Here is a 23,782-nt window from a genome sequence, read left to right on the forward strand (position 1 = left end):
AGCACTGCTGATGTCAAGTCACACTCCAGTGTGTGGTTCTTGTAATATCAGCATCAAGATTTATTCCACTGTTAAAAGAGGACTCAAGCATGGCTTTACAGAATGTATTTATGTACTCATAAAATCACAGTGAAACACATGCAAAAATAAACAGAATGATATAATAAAGGGAATAAATTAAAGGATCTATATCATGCAAAATCCACAAAATCTAAAGAGCTAAAGCTAACCCTTAGAGACACTAACGCAGCTCCAATTGGTTGAAGTTCGCTGTCAGTCAAAGTCCACAGGGGGAGAGGCGGGATTTTCAGTGAAACCAAGCGTTTTCTCTTCCGGGTTTCAGAATTAACCTCCGAAAATCTTTTATTTCACACAAAATGACTTTTCCTTAGCGCCAAAAATAAACTATTACCATGTTAATGCCAATAATAGGGTTTGGACGAGCTACAAAAGTATGATACAGGTCCTTTAAAATGAAAAAAGTGGAGAGTTGTGAGGGAAAGTGTTCGCTCCTCTTTTCTTAGCACATCGTGTTACACTACAGCCAGCAGGACTGGCTTCTGTGTTTTCCAGCTGGAGTTAATGGGATTCAGAGTAAGACTTTCAAAGGTTTTTTGCTTAATTTTAGTTCCAGGACTGATTAGAAGTTTAGAGTTATAGATGGATGCTGCTCCACTGCCTCGGCCGGATTCTCGGGGAATATGATAATAATAATAATGCACTATATAATAGCACTTTTCAGGACACTGAAAGACGCTTTACATTGCATTATTCATTCACACCATACTGGGTGGTGGTAAGCTACTGCTGTAGCCACAGCTGCCCTGGGGCAGACTGACGGAAGCGAGGCTGCCAGTCTGCGCCATCGGCCCCTCCCACCACCAACCATTCACTCTCTTGTGTCTTGCCCAAGGACACAACAACAGTTTTACGCCTGCGGGAGCAGGGATCCAACCGCCAACCTTCCGGTTATAAGACGACCTGCTCTACCAACTGAGCTACTGTCGCCCCAAAATATATTTGACATGTTGCTTCATTTAAACTGAGATATTCATCCTTCCTTAACCAGGTTTCAGTGAGGTTTAATTAAATCTAAATTATGATCAGTTATTAAGTCGCCAGTAAGCAGGATCTGGAGGAGAGGGATCAGATATTTAACAGTCCACATTTGACTCTTGTGGGTTTTTGTTCTGCTGCAGATTTAGTTTGGATTGTGATTAGGTTTCTAGAATTAACTCCTCTCCTCTGGTGAATGTGCTGTCTGCTGGAGATAATAACAGAGAGAGGGTTGTGTGAAGAGTGGGCGGGGCTTACCTTTAGTCAGTCAGCTGGACTGACAGCTGGAGACGTTTAGACTGCTGGATGTTCCCTGATTAAATGGAGCTACCCAGCGTGTTGGGATGTAATCCATCGTGTTGTTAGAGAGCAGGGCCATTCCAGAAGAGGTTGAAGTTACTGATGTAGTGAAGGCTGTGAGCTGAGCAGGACTTACAGGAGCCAGGTGTTCAAGCTGATGAGCCTGGAGCTTCCCGGAAGAGAGTCGGTAGAGGTCTGCTGATGAAACAAACTTCCTACAGCAGGGGTCGGCAGCTTGAGTTGGGAACGGGCCAGTTTTTGTTTGGGCACTTGTATGGCGGGCCGGCCGGGGGGGCGTGCGTACTTGTGCGTGTGCACAATTAATCGAAGCTCAGATCCTTCCTCTCAGAACTGAACTGTCCATCATTCACAACTTTTCCTGTTCTATCCGAGACGCTCAGGGTTTAAATCTTCTTTCCACCGTCTCAGAAGTTCAGATTGCGTCCCGTCAACTGATGCTGAAGCACGAAGGAATCGTTCAAATCCAGCTAGTTCGTCGGTGGCTAACAGCTAAGCTAACAGCTGACTGAGATGTTTAGCAGCAGGATGCTTTTACGAAGTGTCCCTGAACGCAGCACGGAGCTGCACGGCTCAGGTTGTTCACTGAATCAGAGGGTTTCAGGTGTTTCACAGGTAATGAAGGCGGTTTAGGAGGAGATGGGTACTGACAGATTAATGGACGGAGTTACTGCCTCCGTGAAGCAGCTGCCTCAGATTCTTAAAATCATCTGGCAGGCCAGACATTATCGTCTGACCCCTGTCCTACAGCTTTCCAGCAAACTGAAAAGTTCCTTCAAATCCTTTGTGGTGAGCTCGGAGTGTCACTGTGTCGTGTCATGGGACCCGACATGAACAATCACCCGGCGAACAGAGGAGGGGGAGGATTGGAGGAGCTCTGGGAGTTTTTTTTTTTTTTTCAGGATGGTGGGGATGGTTCTGGGAAAACACCGTGTAATGGCATTAAAGGAACAAATCTTCTGGACTATGCTGTCTCCAATGATGAACACAGCCGGGGTGAAGAGAGGACGAGGTTGAGACTGGTCAACAGCGTTGTCGTCCGGAGCCGGGGGGGCGCTCTACCGGAGCAGCAGCCCCTCTGGTAGCAGCCTCATCTCTGGAACGGCGGTCCGCAGTCAGGCCTGGACAACAGAGGGTCCCGGAACGTGCCTTCAAACAGCCATCTCGAGGAGCCTCCGCGGGCTGCAGAGATTGAAAACCGGGGTACTGGCTGCCGCTCTGGGACCGCAGAGGAACCATCCTGCAGCGATGAAGCGATGAAGTCTGGACCCGGCAGGATGAGGGACCGTCTCTGGGTCTAGCAGCCAAGAGGAATGTCACGGGGCGGAGAGCCCCAGTTTACTTAGGTCACTATGGGGAGTTCCTCTGAATAAATAAAACATGCAACGCTAGGAGTAAATGTCTCTAAAACTTGATTTATTGATTTCAAAAGATAGATAAAAAAAAAAAAAAAGAAGTCCTAAAACGGCGCCAACTAAAAACCTAAAAATCTAAAATCTAATAACTATATCCGGTGAACGTGGGATCCAGCTCAGTGTCCTTGGTGCTCTGCTCCTCTTCTGCTGTGGGGATCAGCCGGGTGGACAGGGGCTGCTGGACACCCTCCTCCTTCGACGCGTCTCTCTCTCCCTCTCTCTCTCTCACACGCAGACAGAGACGAGACCTGTATGAGGGGGCGGGGCAGGGCGGCCGTCACTAAAAAGGGGGGGCAGCGACAAGCGTCGAGCAGCTACGTTTGGCTCGGGGTTGGTTGGGCCGGAGCCACTGTCAGTACACACTGCAGCACACCACACAAAACATCAATCGGTGTACTCCGACCTACAACCACCAACCAAAGCCATGAAGGGAAAACTTAGCTCGAAGGAGGGGGGTTGCACTCTCCCCCCCTCCTGTGTTCCCACGACGCTTCCTGCCACTGCCCGGGAAGCTCTCGCTCTTCCTCTCTTCCTCTCTGGTCCACCGTCCCTCCGGGTCCGTCCCAGGGTCCGTCCCAGGGTCCCTCTGGTGCCCTCAGGTCTCCGTCTTCCTCGCTCCTGCCCCAGGTCTCTCTCTCTTCTCTCTTCTCCCTGCCACTGGAGTCACGCACATGCTGCCCACACGCACAATTGTGCCCAATTTACTGATTCCAGGAGGGAGGCGGGGCTCAGCCACACACACTCCAGCCCAGCCCAGCTCTGACACCCCCCACAGGATCACCCTGTGACAGGAAGACACAGTCCATGGTTGCCGGGTGGTTGAGACAGAGAGCCGCAGTGGATGTGGGAGCAGCAGAGACCGCCACAGACCTGAAGGCTTCCCCACCGGCCACGCTGTCATCTTCATCCTGCGTCAGGACCAGGAAACGGTTCCAGACGGAGAGACCTCGACCTCTGCCCATTACCGCTGGTGGTCGGGTGTGGAGCAGGAGGGAACCCAGGGTCAGGGCCGGCTCCAACCATAGGCGAACTAGGCGGCCGCCTAGGGCACAACGTCTGGGGGGGGGGGGCCTGTGACCGCACACGTGGGAGCCCCGGCGCTCCGTGTGCCGTGTGAGTAGTGCAGCGCACCACGCCGCTACTCAGCCCCCCTCCCCCTGCTCCGACGGTTGAATGGGGCGGTCGTCTAGGGCGCCTGACAAGCCCGGGCCGGCTCTGCCCAGGGTGCTGGGTCGGCAGCAGCGGTGGCTGAAAAGGACGCTATGACCAGAGATTGTTGGTGGGCCACAGCCTGGTTCTTAAACAGCAGAGTGTCTTTGTTCTAGAGTTCCTCCGACAGCCGGCAGATGTCCTCTTTCAGGTCAGCAGTCTTTGTATGGGCTTTTGTGACTTCTACATGGTGGATCAAGCCTCCGGTCTCTGGTGCTCCAGTTCACTACAAGCTGCTCTCTGACGCTGTGCTCTGACGCCGCTCCGATGACCCCCCCCCCCCCCCCAAACACCTGCATCCAGCCCCGCTTTAAGCGGCTGTGTTAACCAGTGGTGAACTTCCAGATGGGAGAGTGTGGTCAGTCAATAAATCCTCATATCCACAGTCTGCAGCATGCATTGTGCGTTCATTCATAAACCGTCACAAACAAACACTTGATAGGAAAATAGGGCATATCATGCAGTGGCAGGAGGACATCTCACTGGCACTCCACGGTGGCACTGCTACTTTTACATACTGACCCAACTGTGTGTGTGTGTGTGTGTGTGTGTCCAGATGTAACCTGCCTTCACAGAATGACTCTGGTAGATGTACGAGGGGGTACCCAGAAGTTTCCGGAATTTGGTCATAAAATACTAATAATAATGAGTTTGGACTTCTGGCCGTCAGATGTGCTGCAGGTAAGCCTCGTGCACATCTGTGAAAAAGCTGAGCTCCCAGAGTGACACTGACGCCTGTCAGGCGCTATTTATAGTAACAGAGTGCAGCAGCGGTCTGCGCTTTTTCCAAAATGGCGACATTGACTGTGAAGCCAGAGCAGCGCAAACATTAAATTCTGCTTTTTGCTGGAAAACCAGCAGCAGAAACACTCAGCTTGTTGCAGCAAGCCTACAAGGATGATGCTCTGGGAAGACTCAGGTCCATGAGTGGTCCGGGGGTCTGAGAAGGGCCAGATGTCGGCGCGTCAGGTCCACTCAGCGTGAAAACAATGCTGAGCTGCTTCTTGGCTGTCCAGGGTCTCGTCCACAGCCAGTCTGTCCCTCCAGGTCAGACTGTAAACCAGGACTACTACAGGAAGTCCTCAGACGCTCCGTGAGGATGTGAGGAGGAAGCAGAGCGTCGTGGCGGAGTGGAGCCGGTTGATCCACCACCACAGAGCGCCAGCGGACACGGCGCTGCGCCTCACGCAGTTTCTGGAGAAGAATGAGATGAATCTCCTCTCCCATCCGCCTGATTCTCCAGATGAAGCCTCCAGGGACTTTTTCTTGTTCCCCAGGTTGAAGAAGCAGCTGAAGGGACAGCGGTTTGCAGATGTGGAGGAGGGGACAGAAAAATCACAGAAAAATCTGAATGGCACAGTTATGCACGGGTCTGACGACACATTGGTGAAGTGGGAGACACGGCTGGAGCGCTGCATTAATGCGGATGGAGATTATTTTGAAGGCGACGGTGGTGTTTTATTTTGAAATGTCAGAAATAAAAAGTTACAGTCAAATTCTGGGAATTTTTGGGTACCCCCTCGTAGTTGTAGAATACAGATTATTCTCACCATTATTAATTCTACTATCTGTATCCGGGCTTAAGAAAGCATGAATGATGTTTTTTTCAACTTAGGTTCTGAGTTATGCTGAAGTTTCTTTTAGCCACTTTTCAAAACTTTTGTATAAAATGACCTATGATAAATGACACATAATGTGAGGGTCTGGGCCATCCTCGTGCCTGCTCACATGAATAGTGAGATTTCTCAACTCTCCTGTGATGACGATGATGATGGTGTTTTCTGTCTGGTTCCAGCTCCAGCACCTGCCCTGAAGCCCACACTCCTCCACCCTTCTACCTCACTGAAGAGGGGCCGACTCCAGGATACTTCTCCAGCAGCTCCCACCAGTACAACGACACTGAACTGTAGGGGGTGCCACTGAGCGTTTCCACATGTTGCTGTGTGTGTGCAGGCTCTTACAAACCATTCAGTCTCCTACCTGCACAAGTCAGCAGACTTTAAAGTGACTCCTGCTTCTTTTAAGAACTTCTGTATGATCCACACGGAGAGTAACACACTTTTTTTCACATCACTTTCGAGGATCTGAACTGAGAGATCAGGAGACTTGTTTTCTTGCCTATGCAACTCTATCAGTTTGTGCACAGCAACTGAAACCTCTTGCCACGAGTGTTGTCCTCACGAAAACCTCAACAAACCCAAATGACCACAATGCGCTTTATCACATTGATCACCTTCCTTTTCTATACTTCTATAGCTATAATCAACCAGTTATATGTATGTATGTATGTATATCTCCATATATCTGTGTGTACATACAGTATCTATCCATCTATCTATCCATCTATCTATCCATCTATCTATCTATCTATCTATCTATCTATCTATCTATCTATCTATCTATCTATCTATCTATCTATCTATACAGTATGTATACACACAGTATGTTAACACTGGAATTTGTAACAATTTGTTGAAGTGCCTTTTACTTTCTTAATTCTTTGAGATTTGGGTTGTCCTCCCTCCGCCCCCTCAGCCTCCCGGCTGGACTGAAACAACCTTTGCTGCTGTTGAGCTTACAGGGAAACCAGGGAACTACTGACACCAAAACCTTAATGCCATCCCTCAGCACACTCAAAACACACTGTCAAAACTAGAAAACACACCAGTCGGGCTGTCGTGGTAATCTCAAAAATGAATTACAGAGAAATTAAGAAGACTGCCGCGGTGTGAAGATCGCTGAGCCATTGATGACATGTGCTTCGTTTTCTATAAATAATTTGCAATGAAAGGGCAGATAACCAGCTTGGAGCGCCGGAAAACTCACGCCACGGAAGAGGTCTGAGTAGCAATCGGGCCACTCTCTGCTGCTGAAATTCATCAGCTGATTACTACTGAGTTCAGTGGGGACAGTGGTTGTCCCATAATCGGGAGGTTATGAGTTCGATTCCTATCTCGCCCTGTCTGCATGTTGAAGTGTCCTTGGGCAAGCCACTGAACCCTGAATTGCCCCCAGTGTTGTACGTCACTTTGGACAAAAGCGTCTGCTAAATAGAATTGTATAGCCTGCACAGCTTCCTGAACACACTTGCACCTGGAGGAATTTAAACTGACAGCCCTGCCTGCAGGTTCGGCTCAGTCTGCCAAGAGGAAAGGAAAGAAACCCAGTTCGAAATTCAAGAACACTGTATGTGCGTACTATCTGTTAGGATGCTTGAACACAATTTATAATTGCAGGCCTGCTAATTGTTAAAATAGACAATAATTAAAGCAGTTGTCAGCGTTTTGTTGTTGTTGATTGGGTATTTTCTTTCTTTCTCAATGTATGCTGAAGTGAACTGTGATATATGCCATCAACAGCTAATACATCCAAAAAGTCCAAACTAGGAGAAAGCTTGAAAGCTGAGTTGCACTTTAACTTAATTGTGCGTGTGAGAGGATGAGCTGAGGAAAGCTGAGAGACAAAACTCAATAGCACAACTCAGAAGTCATTGTCTTCCTGTGTGAGCAGCTGTGTAGCGGAGCTGGCTCGATGACGGGATCACAGCTCTGTTCTCACACAAGTAGCAGGATTCTAAATATGTAGCTGAAAGAACACTCAAAGCTTAGAAAATGTTCTCGTTGTTGTCTCCCTCGCACTCTGTGCATGTGTATCTCTGGGTGACTTCCACCAGTTACACCACAGCTCCATGGCTCCCATCATTACACGTTTCATTCGATTTTGGCTGCTCACACTTTCTACAAAAGCTCTTCTGCCAAGTGGGCCTTCACAAAATTTGAAGATGATTTGAACTTGTTCTTTCTTATTTAGAGAAACTAAAATGATTGTAAAATGTGCATGTCGATTAACCTTCATCACAATATTGCTTATATGAATTCATTGATGGACAACATCCATGATGGTGAATGGTGGTTATTCTAGTATTTTGCAGACTAGAAGTTAAAACCTTTATTTATTTTTCCATGTCCAGAGGCTGCTCTGTTTCTTTTTTTCGACTTCACTTTTCTGTCATTTTCACTTGTGTGCTTATACTGATTGTGCTTTTTCTTGCTTTGCCAACTGCAGTTTTAATGGTACCTTGAATGCTCTTTCTGTGGTGTGATTTCACCTTTCTGTTGTCATACAGTGACAACTAGTGTTTGCAGATGGAAAATACAGCTTTGGTTTGAGACATACTTTGGTTTCTGATGCAAATCACACAAGCAACAAAACAGTGTGACTTATAGTTCAGAATATCCATCCATCGACCCATCCATCCATTCATCCATCGACCCATCCATCCATCCATCTTCCAGCGGTTATCCGGGGCCGGGTCACGGGGGCAGCAGTCTAATTAGTGATGCCCAAACTTCTCTGTACCCAGAATCTTCCTCCAGCTCTTCCGGGAGGATCCCAAGGCGTTCCCAGTCCAGCTGAGAGACATAGTCTCTCCAGCGTGTCCTGGTCCTCCCCGGGGTCTCCTCCCGGTGGGACATGACCGGAACTCCTCCCCAGGGAGGCGTCCAGGAGGCGTCCTGAAGAGGTGCTGAGCCTCCTCAGCTGTTCCTCTGGATGTGGAGGAGTAGCGGCTCTACTCTGACGCCAGGATTTCACTGGATGCGTATCCGGTCCGTTGCCGCTCTGCTCTGTCATCTGACTCAACTCCCAGTGGATCCGTCTGCGGTGCGGCTCCGCCTTGCAGCGGGTCAACGACCGCTCGTCATTTAATGTATAATTGCGCAATAGAAATTGCTGCGCCTGGCAAAAAATAGAAGCTCTGCGTATCAGATACGCAGAAGTGCCAGAGCCGTGCCAGAGCTGGTGGAAGTGCACGTATTGCTTGTAATTGAAACGGATCGGTTCCGCTGCCACAGCGGAGCGGAGACGGACCGGATACGCATGCAGTGGAATTTGGGCTTGAGCTCCTCCCTGATGACTGAGCTCCTCACCCTATCTTTAAGGGTCATGTCCCCCTATGTCAACGGTCATGTCCTTTCGGTCATGACCCAAAGCTCATGACCATAGGTGAGGGTGGGAACGTAGACTGACCGGTAAATTGAGAGCTTCGCCTTTCAGCTCAGCTCCTTCTTCACCACAACGGACCGATACAACGACCGCATCACTGCAGCCGCTGCACCGATCCGCCTGTCAATCTCACCTCCATCCGTCCCCCACTGTGAACAAGACCCCAAGATACTGAAACTCCTCCACTTGGGCCAGAGTCTCTCCACCAACCTGGAGGGGGCAAGCCACCTTGTTCCAGTCGAGGACCATGGCCTCAAATTTGGAGGTGCTGATCCTCATCCCTGTCGCTTCACACTCGGCTGCAAACCGCCCCAGTGCATGATGGTCCAGATTCAACTGAGCCAACAGGACATCATCTGCAAAAAGCAGAGATGAGATCCAGTGGCTACCAAATCAGACCCCCTCCGGCCCCTGGCTGCACCTCGAAATTCTATCCATAAAAATTACAAACAGAACCGGTGACAAAGGGCAGCCCTGCTGGAGTCCAGCATGCACCGGGAACAGGTCTGAATTACTGCCAGCAATGCGGACCAGACTCCTACTCCGGTCCTACAGAGACCGGACGGCCCTTAACAAGGGGCCCCGGACTCTGTATTCCCGGAGCACCCCCCCATAAGACACCACGAGGGACGCGGTCGAACGCCTTCTCAGGGTCCACAAAACACATGTGGACTGGTTGAGCGAACTCCCACAAACCCTAGACCCTGGAGGGTCTAGAGCTGGTCCAGGGTTCCACAACACGAAAACCGCATCGTTCCTCTTGGATCTGAGGCTCGACTATCGGTCAGATCCTCCTCTCCATGACCTGGAATAGACTTTCCCAGGGAGGCTGAGGAGTGTGATCCCCCTATAGTTGGAGCACACCCTCCGGTCCCCCTTTTTAAAAAGGCGAACCACCCCGTCTGCCAATCCAGAGGCACCGTCCCCGACCGCCACGCGATGTTATAGAGAAATGTCAACCAAGACAGTCCCTGCACATCCAGAGACTTAAGATACTCAGGGCGAATCTCATCCACCCCGGTGCCTTGCCACCGAGGAGCTGACCGACCACCTCGGTGACTTCAGCTTGGGTGATGGACGAGTCCACCTCTGAGACCTCAGCCTCTGCTTCCACGTGGCGACGGGATTGAGGAGCTCCTTTAAATATTACTTCCACCATCCTATGGTATGTCCAGTTGAGGTCAGCAGCTCCCGTCCTCCACTGTAAACAGTGTTGGTGGAGACCTGCTTTCCCCTCCTGAGGCGCCGGACGGTTCAGAATATATGGAATCATATTTTGGGGGGAATATTCCCCTTCAACAAAACACAATATTATGGAGTCTAAATGACCACCTGCTTCAACACTGGTTAAAAATAAAGAGAAAATAAAGATAATTTTGATTGTTTTAGACCTTTTGTATCCATAGACCGGATGGATAAAATTCAGCTGCAAGAAATAAATGAATTCACATGACACACCACTGATTTCAAGCTTGTGTAGAGTAGCTAACACACACATTGTGTCTTGGTATCACGTAGTTGATGACCAATCCACTTTGGGCAGTCTGAAGGAGGACCTATATTTTCAAAGTCTTATTTTTCTGTTTTGCTTATTTATATCTTATTTGGCCTTCAGGGTATATGTTTCTGCTATATCAAAGTTACTGGAGGTGAACAACAGAAGGGAACGGTTTCCTTGTTCTACCTGTGCTACTGGAGTTAAGCCTCGGAGGCTGAATTCAGCTACTCGTTAGCCTTCTGCCCTCTTTGAAACATACAAATCAGAACTGTAAGTACAATATTTTCTGATTAAGTGAACATGAAATCCCGTGCGATCTCCAGACCACATCTAATCATAAACCTTGTTAAAATGCCATAAAGCATATAAAGTGGATCCAGGTGTTCAGATGAATTCCTGTAGCATGCTGTTGTGGCTCTAAACCTCTCCTACTGGCTCTTTTGTCTTTTGTTTCAGGTTTTTTTTTTTTCTTTTTTTTTCTGACCACTTTTGGCTAGCTCTCTGAATCATCACATTCTGTGCTTATCAGTAATAACATTGCCATTGATACCAGTTTGAAAAAGACAATGCAGTTTTGCTGCCCTGCTTTTAGGTGTGGCGCAGTGCTCCTAAAGATCATCCGCTTGCATTAGCACTTTCCCACTCTGACAGAAATACTCAGTGTGTTTGAACTGTCCCAGCCAATAAAGTGATGACTTTTGCCTTGAACTTTCTTTATTTTGGTGAAGTTTAATGCAGGTGGGGTCCTCTTCTGTTTATAGAGTCATTTTGGTTATCACTCACTGCACTTGTTTTTTTGTTTTGTTTTTCTTATTTTCAGCAAACCCCATGTGCACACCCAAATAAATACAGAATGTATCCTGAAGATTAGTGTAATGTGTATCTAAAGCATGACGCGTGATGAAGAAGGAGACGTGATGCCTTTTGTGTTACCTGACTTGATATGAACGTGAACAAAATGCTGAAGGATAGTCTGTTCAATAGTTTTGCCTTTGTGTATTCAATGTAACGGAGAGGTTCCTGGAGTTTCCACCTCCGTCTAGTTTTCTTTTCTTCAGACCTTCAATTTTTGCCGTGACGAGCACTGACCGTCTCTTCCACCCTTGTTGAACCAAGAAGTTGTTCGTCAGGCTTGGAAGACGTTTACCAGTGTTATTTGCTTTATCCATTGAGTCCAGACTGTAGCAGACAATCAGCTTCCATTCAAGAGACCAGGTGTCTTCTAATGTCTTCTAACTACATAATCTCACCCAACAGTCCACTCTGTAGCTATCTAGTTCACATGCACTCTAAAAAGAAAGGGATTATCCCGACCTTGTCTCCACCAGCTATTTGATCAACTGGTGAAGTGAGGGGGGACTAGTCCCTCTGAACGTCTACTGTTTCGTTTTTAGTTCCAACGAGAAGAAGCAGCATCTGCCACAGTTTGCTCCCTTTATCCAATCCTGCAGTGAGTGTAGACTTCAGCAGGTTGTCTTTCTGGGAAAATCAGTCAGTCCTGTTTGTCATTGGTTCTCCATCAATCAGGACAAGAACTAGCATGTGATAGTGTGATCACTCGCTTCTTCTCCTCTTCAGCTCCAGATGGACTTGGTTGTAGCTCCGAGTTGGATTTTCTGTCCAAAATAAATAGTTTACCAGTGTTGGAAGTAGTGTTTCTGGAGTGAAGAAGTAACCTTAGCCAACAGTCCGCCCTGTTTGGGGCAGGTTTCAAAACAAATGGGAGACTCATCGATCTGATGTGCAGTCTGTTTTCAGTTCCAACAAGAGAAGGACAAGCAAACTACTGTTAGTCTAGAAAACGTGTGGACCTCCGGTGCTCGAGGGTCGGCATCCTGCATGTTGCAGGTCTCTCTCTCTCTTGTGACACAGCTGATTGTAATGAGAGGCCCCTGACTGGACTTTTCTACAAGCTTGAGGGTGACGTTAACATGATATTCAGGTGAGCTGAAGCAGAGAGACATCTCGAACATGCAGGATGCCGGTTCTGTAGGGATTCAGTCTAGAAGATACATCTTTGTTGCTTTTCACCAGTGGTCTGTCTTGAGAGAGAAACTGTCCTTGAATCTTTGTTTAGTGTTCCACAGCGCCATCTGGTGTTAGCTGTCATTAGTGTGGAAGAGGTGGTCTGTGCTGGATGGTCAGCCTGCTGGTTGCTCTACCTCTTCAGCACATTACCAAGGCACAGTTGTTGCTTTCTCACATTGCGCTTATTGACTTGAGTAAAAACTGTTCCATCATTGTACCTTTATGCAAATAACAAGCACTGCTTAACAATACTCCTGATGTGTTTTCTGTTGGAGTTCCTTTAATGTTCAATGTGTCAATGGGAAAAATGATCAAATCTATATATCTGAGGCAACTTCTCTACAGTACTGTCCAGTGAACGTGTTTGTACGTAGATCTGCTTCAACTCCACTCCAAGTTCTCTGGAAGTCCAGCATGAATGAGTTTGTTGAAATAATTCCTGTTGGAGATTGGATCAAAGTCTGGACCAGTCTTGTGATTTTCTTCGTCAAATCAAATAAAATCAAACTTTATCAATAAAGCACTTTATATTGCTTTATAGAACATTTTGAAAAACAACAGAAAAGTGCATTACAGTATTAAAAACAAAAATCGGTATATAATAAAATAACACAGCCACACCTTCACAATAATCATGTGCACACACACACACGACACACACACTCCCACTCGGCATCACCTTGACGTCTATTGAAAGTTGATTCCATTTTTAAATACAGTGCTGAACATTTCCCTTGAAGATCCAATATTCACTAACTTTGATGCTCTTTATCAAGACCATTTAAAAAAAAAAAAAAAAAGACAAAAAGAACAGCTTGGTGTTGCCTTGGAACAAGTCTCCACCTCGTTCACCGGAGCTCAGCAGGACGGAGACGTGGGTTCTTCAGATAGCTTTGTTAGACTTCTCTTCCTTTAGCCTGAATCCCGTACTGATCGCTCTTCATGTTGGGAGTGACAGCAGCAGATCAACGTTCAACATTACATTTATTCAGCCATGAATCAGATGAAATGGTTCCACCAGAGTCTCAAGTCTGTATCTTCTCCAGCTCGGTCTGAGAGGTGCTCCTTCAGGTCCTCAGGCTCTGGTTCTGGTCTGGTCCTGGTCCAGCCTTCATGATGCCACTGCCCTGACTCCTGCTCCCGGGCTCCTCTACCTTCCAGGTGGCTGTTTTCATATGTTCCTCCTTCCTGGCCTCCTTAACAGTTTCAGACTCGATGAAGAGCAAAATCTGGAAATCTGCTCCTCTCTGGTTTTGAAGAACCTCTTTCACGGACATTCTAATTTCGTTCTAAGTTATTTTTTTTAAGTAGAATATTGTATAATTGTTTCGAGTGTGCATAGCACAATGTCATTTCATAATGATAATAATAATAATAATAATAATAATAATAATAATAATAATAACTTTATTTTGTCAGTCCTCTGGGACGGCATTTTGTCGTGATACTGGGCCTTACAAAAATAAACTGAATGTTATTTTGGTTAGGCCCAATATCGCAACACAGCGCTGCCTCAAAGGGCTGAATACACATCACATTAAACATCTCCAAAATAGAAGTATGGTACACTGCTGATGCAACGTGCAAAAAACGAAAACAATATCTGTCTTTAGGTTCAGGGTATGTGTTAGGGCAGGGGTGTCAAACTCATTTCACATCGTGGGCCACATAAGGCCCAGGTAGATGTCAAGTGGGCCGGACCATTAAAATTATACCATACTCTGCTATAAATAACCAAAATATCATGTCTTTCCTTTGTTTTGGTGTAAAGAAGGACAAGAACATTTGGAAAATCTTGAAATTTAATGAACAATCCTTTTACAAAACATTTCACGAAACACCTCATACTTCCTCAGACAAATGTGCAATTTACTTTTATCATTCACATATCTGCATTGCAACTGTTCCCACTGATTGTACAAGGGCACAAAACTTTAACAAGTAATTGGTCTTGAAAAATATAGTAATGCACTTTAAGATTAAATGACACTTATAAAGAAATGAATATTTAAATCTATTTAAACATATAAAATTGAATCCCTGCCTACACCTTAAAAAACTCAGGAGAGTGCTATTAAATGTGTAAAGAAGAAAGTATTGACCTGTCCTGTAAATGTGTGAACTTCATCCATGAAACATACAGACACACACAATACATCCTGAAAACTGATGGAGTTGCATGAACACTAGAATTCCACCAAACTCTTTTGTAGTGAAGCTGCTGACTAACATTAAATTGCACATCTTTTTACTCACCACAGGAAGGTTTCATCTTCACAGAGCTGTATTCTTTCAATGCAAACAGTGTCTAAGGCAGCATTTTAAAGGAGTTCGTCTAGTCTGGACTGGTTTCTGTTCCTGAAACTTGGCATCTTTTGGCCTGTACAAGTGCATCAACGCCAGGTGTCCTGACTGGCTGTCACTTTCAGAAAGTCATTGAAGTGCTTGTTTGTGAGCCTTGAACACATTTTTGTTTTGTTGATATTCATTATTGAGAAAGTTTGTTCACAAAGGCTGGTTGTCCCAAACATGCACTAAATTTCAGCAGCCAGGGCTGTTCCTTTGGGGTACCCTGGCAGTAGATAATGATAACATTTGTCCAGACCTACAGAGCCAAATTTGTGTCAGCATCACATTGCAAATCAATGATTTCTAGCTGGATGTCAACCGGCAGATCAGAAGCTTTAGCTGTGAAAGGTGAGCGAAGAACGGAAAATTCTGCCTCAAGTTCACCAAATACCTGAAAACGTTTCTTAAACTCCCACAGTCCTGCAGTCTTGTCTCCGCACCGTTTCACGTCCGCATCAGGTCTGGTCACACACACATCTCTCAGGGGAGCGAGCAGGGACGCCTGCTGTGGTCGGGCTTCTTCTTCTTTGCTGTTTTATGGCAGCTTGCTTCCCCTGCGGCTGCACTACCGCCATCTGCTGATCGTTACCTCCCTCAGGAATGTACTCACATATCCTCCATCTCTTCCTCACTTCAATGCTGTGTTCGGTCTGATCAAAACAGTGCGCCCCCTAGCGGATAGTCCATGAAATGCAGCTAATTAAAAAAATTAAATCCGTGTCTTTTACGCATTTTTTTCACTTTCAAATTATCCTGTGGGCCTGATCAAACCTTCTTGGGGGCCGGTTCCGACCCGCGGGCCGTATGTTTGACACCCCTGGGTTAGGGTTAGGCATTCAGTTTTGATGGTCAGGGTGAGGGGCTGGAAATGCATTATGTCAACGAGTGTCCTCACAACATATAGCTGTACAAACGTGTGTGTGTGTGTGTGTGTGTGTGTGTGTGTGTGTGTGTGTGTGTGTGTGTGTGTGTGCAGGGCTGACTGTAAGCAAAATCTGATTTTTGGGGCCCTCCATTAAGGTCGATAACCCTGATCATTGATCATTCACACAACCATGATGAACTTATTTTGTTTTCTGATTTGTCTGCCTGAGAGCGGAGCGGTCCCTGGCTGGCAGGGCCCTGCTTCTTCAGGTCCCAAGGCCCAGACTCAAACAGTGAGCTGACCGCTCTTTTGCTGCTCAGATTGTGGAACAAACTCTCCCCCAACGTCGGCACCGTCACTGACCTCGGGCCACAGCTTTCTAAGTCGAAGCTGAAGATCCTTTCATGATTAGCTGAGAACGGTCTTATTTTTGCAGCTAGCACTCATTTTCTCCACTTTTGCGGGCTTTAATTACCGGAAATAAATTAAAAATGGAATTGACGATTTACCACCGCAATGCAGTGATAAAGGCTGTGGAAGCAGATTTACAAATGAGCAGAAAAATCTCAGCATAAAAATCTAGCAACACTGAGGAAGGACAGAGCAGCCGTGTGAACTGGGCCATGCTGACTTCCATCAGTTCAGGACTGGATCTTTCAGCTCCGTGAGTCAGAGTTTATTCCCAGAGTGTAAACCGGGTGAGTAGAGAGGGAGGCCGTGGCCTCACACACTCTCACACACTCTCACACACTCTCACACACTCGCAGCGCTCTGCCAGAATCTGTTGCAACAGATTTTTTTATTATCAGCAAACTGAAGCAAAACAGTGGGGAGGAAATGGGGGCGTTTCAGTTCAGGAAGCCAAACATGCAGAACGTCCATCTGGAATCCATATGTGCACGTGCCTGGAAAGTTCCCAGTGCACGTGTCTTCCTCTGCAGCAGGGATATAGACAAACACATCTCAGGGTCACAGCTGACTGTCGGCGAAGGAGTCCAGCACAGACTGATCTCCTGCGTGAAGCCACACCTCCAGCTCCCATGGAAAACACGTCTCATCTCCAAACTGCAGAATCAAACCAGGTATATGCTGATCTGCCAAGCCAAGTCCGAACAGGGGTCAAACATGTGCCCCAGTGTGGAAAAAAAGACCAGTGTACTCTCATTTCCTTGTAAATGTAACTGCTGTTGTTCATTGTGGAGGGGCTCTGACAGAGCAAACCACTGCACACTGAGCACAGGACAGAGCAAACCACTGCACACTGAGCACAGGAGGGGCTCTGACAGGGCAAACCACTGCACACTGAACACAGGAGGGGCTCTGACAGAGCAAACCACTGCACACTGAACACAGGAGGGGCTCTGACAGAGCAAACCACTGCACACTGAACACAGGAGGGGCTCTGACAGGGCAAACCACTGCACACTGAGCACAGGACAGAGCAAACCACTGCACACTGAGCACAGGAGGGGCTCTGACAGGGCAAACCACTGCACACTGAACACAGGAGGGGCTCTGACAGAGCAAACCACTGCACACTGAACACAGGAGGGGCTCTGACAGGGCAAACCACTGCACACTGAGCACAGGAGGGGCTCTGACAGGGCAAACCACTGCACACTGAGCACAGGCCGTGTCCATCCGGGCTCCCAGCAGCAGGCGGCGGCTCTCCTCCTCACATGGCCGGCTGAGCCCCTCCCCCCGGGCCCCCCGGGCGGGACTCGAGCCAGGCTCCCTCCCAGCGTGTTATTTGCAGACCGGACTCCAGCCTCGGCGGAGCAGCCCGCCGACGGTCCGAACCCCGCTCCGCTCCGCGTCGCAGATGTCGCTCCCCGTGGTGCTGCCCGGCTCCTGCTGCCCGGCCGGCGGGGCTCCGCCGCTGCCGGAGCCGTCTCTCCGCGGCCGAGCCCGCGGCTTGTCGGCCTCGTCGCGGCTCGCCGGCGGCGGCGGCTCTCGGCTGCTGCTGCCCGGGCGGCCGCTGCTGTCGCTGGGCTTGCTGCAGCTGCTGCTCGGCGGCTCCATGGTGGCGCTGTCCTTCGGGGCTCTGTCCCTCAGCAGCTCGGCCCCGATCCGGAACTCGTGTCCGTTCTGGGCCGGATCCTCGGTGAGTGCCGGAGCCACACTTCTCCACACACCCTGAAGCAGACACGTGTCTCCCGGGCCAGCGGCTCCTCGCACCGCCTCGCCTCGAACCAGCGACCGAGCTCCGCTCAGGCTCCATGTCAAAGCCTGGCAAACCTAAGGCACGCGGGCCGAAAGCGGCCGGCCGGCGGAGGCTCTGTGGTCAGCTCAGCTTTGCCTCGAGTGATATAGAAGTATTTAGCTCCATACAGTACAGTGAGCGTCTCAGTCAGCTGAATGCTGGTGTGGATAGATACAGACTCAGACTCTGTTTTGGGGAGTGTGTTCAGCCAAATACGAAGAAAAGGGAAAGAGAAATGTTTTGTGTGTGTGTGTGTGTGTGTGTGTGTGTGTGTGTGTGTGTGTGCTACAAAGCCTGGACGTGTTGATGTTTCTGATGAGAAACAGTGAAGAGTATTTTTGAAAGCATGGCCAGTTTAAGGATGACTCCAGGAGCAGAATCCACTGAAGTCTGAAATAAAAAGTGATTTAGTGGATGACGTAGTGCAGTAGTAGTATTCTAGATCAGGGCTGTCAGGGGCCACGTTCAGCCCAGTTCCTCTTTGAGTGATCTGGACTAGAGATAGACTGATACGGTTTTTTCAGGGTCGATACTGACCATCGGTCGTATCGAGTACCAATAACTGATATTTACAGACAATGTTCATTTGCAATCGATGTCTTTTTTTTTTTTTACTTTTTATTTTGTACCTTTTTTCTTTATTGAACAAACAGATACATTTACATACATACGTACACACAAACACATGTATACATAAAAGAACAGCAGAACGAGAGGTCGGTCTATACAAGTAAGCAAATGTTTAAAATGAGATCATACCAATGCACAAGCCTGTCAAATAGTCTAAACTATATATTTTTATTTATTCTTGGCTAAATAAACACACCATTTCTCCCATCTTTTTTCTCCCAGTTCTTTTTGAAGTCTTAAAGAAAAGGTAATTTGTTCCAGAAGATGTAATTGTTTCACAATATTAATAAAATTATCTGCTGTGGGACATTTCTTCTGAAGCCAGCATTTTGTAATGGCTTTTTTACTTGATGCTAACAACATCTTTAGGAGATAGGTGTCACTTTTACTGAGTCCATCAGGTAGATGCCCAAGGCAAAGAGAAATGAAAGTAAGAGGAACAGTGAAACCAAGAGTGTTTGAAATAATGTTTGCTACCTCCTTCCAGAAAGGTTTGATATGGGGCAAGACCAGAACATGTGAGCATGGTCCGCCATCTCCGTTCCACATTCTGTCCAACAGGAGAGGCAGGTACCAGTCTGTTTGGATTTCTGTTTGGGGAAAAGTCCTTCCCATCAAGCGGAAATGTTTGACACATATCCTTAAAACTACTGAACTCACTCTTATTAACAGTCTTACACAAGGCAGTAACACCCACGTACCCGTTGTTTGTATCGATCATCTAAAGATGCTGGTGTAAATTCAGGGTCATACGCTGGCCATCAGAGTATTTTAACCTCTCTCTGGAGTTGAAAGTGTTTTATCACTTCTGCCCATGTCTTTAGGGATAGGTTTACCCACTGGCTTGTCGTCTGTCACATTCCTCTTTCCTCATCAGCATGGCCAAGCACCGACTGTACTGGGATATTTAACAGACTCAATTCCATACTCTTCCGTTTGGCTTCGTAGAAGGGGTCACAGCAGTGCACCAGGGGTCTGAAAAGGGCGGATAAATAATATTCTGTTAAAGATGGAAGGGCTAAGCCTCCCCTATCCACGGGCAGCTGTAAGGTTACAACTTTCACCCTGGATCTCCTTCTGTTCCAAATGAATCCAGAGATATGTTTATTCCATTCTCTGAACTGTTGCTGTGGGATTTCCACTGGGAGTGATAGAAAAAGGTATAGTAACCTGGGTAGAATCATTTTTATTGTTCTGATTCTGCTGCCGAAGTCTAAGGGAAGCAAACTCCAACCATCGAGATCCTCATACATTTTCTTGTTTATGTTTTTGTAATTAATATCAAATAACTGTGATAGATCTTTAGATAAGTTTCCTCCGAAATATTTTATGTGGGATGTGTGCCAATTGAAATTATATTTTTCGCTGATTTCTTGTGTAGGAGTGTAATTGAATATTATGAGCTGGGTTTTATTTACATTAAGGATATATCTTGGGTAGAGATCATATGTTTCCAACATTTGCATTAAAAGAGGCGGACCCTGGCCTGGGTCCATGAGTGTTACAAGAAGGTCGTCTGCATACAGACTCACTTTGAATTCCTCTCCTCCCGTGTTATAGGGCTGGGCGGTACGGCAAAAATTTCACATCACGGTTTTTTTTAAATTCATACCGGTTTCAGGGTATTTGACGGTGTTTTTTCCATGCAGAGTGTTGTTACACACATTTTTTTCTAATAATAAAAAAAATACTGCAGTTGATTGGCTTTAAATGGCCCATTTTACTGTCATATGGACTATCATTTTCTTTTCATGTCCAGATTGCGATCGTGATCTCGACCTGCCGCTTGTTTTATTGTTTGTTTTTTTTTCTCATATGAGCGAACGTGTCTTGAGTGGACGTCTGGCTGCTGCTGCAGGCTGAGCTGTGGATGTGGAGGCTGTGGATCTTAGTTCATGACGTTCCTGGTTCTCTAAAACGTGTTTTCGGCTGAGGTGGTGAAGCTAATTGCTAGTGTTAGCACCGCCGGCTAACACTCCTGCTCCACAAAAGATGGTTGTTTGATCCACGTCCGACCTTTTAAAGCCGAAGAACCTCCAAACCACAGCCGTGGCTCCTCTGTCTGCTGTCAGTTCCTCTGGGTAAACGGCGTGCTTCACTGTGAGCTCTCGCCGGCAGCCAGCAGCACGCCGTGTTGTTATTGTGCAGCAGTGAAATGGGTCCCCGCTGAAACACTTTACCGCCGCGCACGTTCTGGACGTTGTTTGGGCTGTTCACCGGTATTACAGTATATGAAAAATTCATATCATAATGAAAATAAAATCCGGTATTCGGTACAAACCGGTATACCGCGCAGGCCTACATTGTTATACCCTTTAATTCTGGTTCTTGGCGTATCATTTGGGCTAGAGGTTCAATGAATACATTGAAAAGACTAGGGCTAGCAGGGCAACCTTGTCTACAGCCTCGTTGGAGAGTTACAGGATTGGAGAGACTACCGTTAATCTGGATTCTTGCAGTTGGAGCAGAGTGTAATGCCCTGATGCTACATATGAAGTCTTCATGAAGCCAAATCTCTTCATTACCAAAAAGAGGAAGTCCCACCCGACCGAATCAAAAGCTTTCTCAGCATCTAAACAGAGAATAATTGAACTAATTTTTCTCCAATTTATTTGCTCGATGACATGCAGTGCTCTTTTTATATCATCATGTGTTTGTCTATTTTTTAAAAAAAAACAGTCTGATCTTCATCAATTAATTCCATTCTCTTTGTTAGAATGGTAGCGTATATTTTATAATCAATATTTAACACACTTATGCGCCTGTAGCCTTTACAGTCCGCCCTGTCTTTGGTAATGACTAGGGATGTGCGATACCACTTTTTTTCAGACCGATACCAAGTACGAGTACTTCATCTTCAGTACTCACCGATACCGATACTTGCATACCGATACTTTATACACATAAAATTTAAAATAATGCAATGAGATTATTTTTGAAAATGAATTTTATTTCTAATAAAAAGGCAGCCCAGCCACTATGTTTAAGTCCAAAATAATAGTCTGAAAAATAAAACAAGCAACTGAGTTTGCACTTTTTTAAATGAAATTAAGTGCAAGATAAAACAATTTCTCTGAGTTTTACACTTTACATAAACTAAGGTTTTTAAATGTACTAATTTGAATGATTTTTTTATGAACTAAAGTCAAAGACAGAACAACCCCTGAGTTTAAAGAGTTGCTGGTGTTCTCTGTGCTGCTCTCGGATCTCTGCTCTTCAGTTTCTCGGTCTTCTGCAGAGTTTGCCGTCGAGTTGCTGCAGGAGTTTTCTTTTTTTCCAGCACAACAGCGTCAGACTCTCGTCCACAAGCTTCACCCTGAGGTGTTTCAACATATTACTAGTGGTAAATGAACAACATCGCGCACCTCCTTTAGCAATTTTAGCATAGCAGAGTTAGCATTCTGCAAAGCTCGGCTCGTTTTCGCTTATATAACAGAATTTCCACACCGGCGGTTCTGGTGAGACGAGCAGCCGTTCTGGATTCATCCTGTTGTCTCTGCTCTGGATGAGACTCATGGAGAGTCAACCGCTGCAGTGTAGCCCTGCGCCTGTCAGCGACTCCCAGAGAGGAGCTTCTTCCTCTTTCATGTTTGTCGGCAGCTTGCATCCCATTCGGCTGCACTACCGCCACCTGCTGGTGAGGAGGACTCACTACGCGTGGGGTTTTCTTGCCGTGAGTATCGGCGGCTGGCATCGGTAGCCTTCACGAGTACCTGATACTTTGAAATAAGGCCAGTATCGGCCCGATACCGATACCTGGTATCGGTACTCGCACATCCCTAGTAATGACTGATATATAGGCTTCCCCCCAGGATGGGGGGGAGGCACCTTTTAGTACGGTATTAAGACAGGTCTCCAGCAGAGGGAGTATATGATCTTTCATTGAGTTATGCCATTCAGGGGGAGCCTTCAGTGCCAGGGGACTTATTAGTTTTAAGCCTTGAAATAGTTTTTTCTGTTTCCTCCTTGGTTATTGTTTGAATTAATTTGGCATTAGCTTCTTTGTCTAATTTAGGGAGATCCAAAGAATGTAAAAACTCGTTGATGGTGTGGGAATTTGCCTGATCTGGTTGGGAATATAAGGAATATATATTTCAAACGCTTTTTGTATACCATCCAGATTTGTAATTATGTTTTTGGAGGCCGGGTCCCTAACTTTATGAATTGTGTTTTCGGCCTGTTGTTTTCTGAGTTTCCCAGCCAACAGTCTTGATGCTTTAGGGCCTGCTTCCTAATATTTTTGCTTCATGAACCTTATTTTTTTTCTCAGCCTCCTCGCTCAAAATGTTATCTATCTCCTGCTTGAGGTTTCTAATTCTTTGGGTAATAGAAGGATCCTTATTAGCTGAGTGCATTTGTTCTAAATCTCTGATCTTCTTGCAGCCTCAAAAAATTTGGTGTCTTCAGTTTTTTTAACCAGGCTGTCCGAGCTATGATCTTCCCCCTGAGGACGGCTTTAGCTGCATCCCACAGTGTACTTGGGCTCACCTCCCCGTTATCATTATCCTTTAGGTACAAAGCAAGGTCTTTTTCCATCTCTTTTCTAAAAGATGTATCATTTAACGATCCAGTGTTCAATATTCCACAGTGTTTTTCTGCCTTCTGCCTCCCAAACGTAATGTTGTATAGACCCCAGAATGGTCTGAGAGATCCCTCTGGCCTATTCGGCACTCCCCTCATTGATGAAGATCCTTGTTAAACATAAAAAAATAGTCTAGTCTTGAATATACAGCATGTCGGGCAGAGTAAAATGTATACCCTGGAGAGGTACCACGAATAAACCTCAGCACATCAGACAATCCCAGGTCTTTAAGTGACCCGTTTATACGTTTTTCAGTCGAGCTTCTTCTCCTTTTAGAATTAGTTGTATCAAGAGAGGGGTTAAGTAATATATTAAAATCTCCTGCCCAAATAAGGGTTCCATATGTCTCCTGTGCAATCAAATCAAAAGCCTTTCTAAAAAAACAGATACTACTCCCAGGGGGTGCATAAACATTGAAGAGAGTTACTTCATGTTGGTTTAATTTCCCCTTTATCATTATAAATCTACCATATTTGTCACTTATTTCTGAAATAAATTCAAACCGAGTTAGATTTGAGATTAATATGGCAACCCCTCTTTTTTCCATTTTTATATGAAGAGAAGAAGAATTTCTAAACCCTAATTTTCTCAACTTTTCATGCTCTGCATTTGAGAGATGTGTTTC

The 23,782-nt window shown here is 46.4% G+C and overlaps 1 protein-coding gene and 1 pseudogene across 2 annotated transcripts in view; both read left to right on the forward strand.

Moving 5' to 3' along the window:
• The window catches only part of LOC115397996 (tight junction protein ZO-2-like), a 151,621-nt pseudogene extending 143,448 nt beyond the window's left edge, over window positions 1–8,173 (forward strand).
• A 9,285-nt stretch (window positions 8,174–17,458) lies between these two features.
• fam189a2 (family with sequence similarity 189 member A2) overlaps window positions 17,459–23,782 on the forward strand; it is a 39,023-nt gene continuing 32,699 nt past the window's right edge. For both annotated transcript variants that reach the window (XM_030105252.1, XM_030105253.1), the window contains exon 1: window positions 17,459–17,846. In XM_030105252.1, coding sequence (XP_029961112.1) covers window positions 17,565–17,846 — 282 coding nt within the window. In that variant the 5' untranslated portion in view covers window positions 17,459–17,564. The remainder of the gene's footprint in view (window positions 17,847–23,782) is intronic.

The sequence above is a fragment of the Salarias fasciatus genome, chromosome 12, assembly GCF_902148845.1.
Source record: "Salarias fasciatus chromosome 12, fSalaFa1.1, whole genome shotgun sequence".
Taxonomy (NCBI): domain Eukaryota; kingdom Metazoa; phylum Chordata; class Actinopteri; order Blenniiformes; family Blenniidae; genus Salarias; species Salarias fasciatus.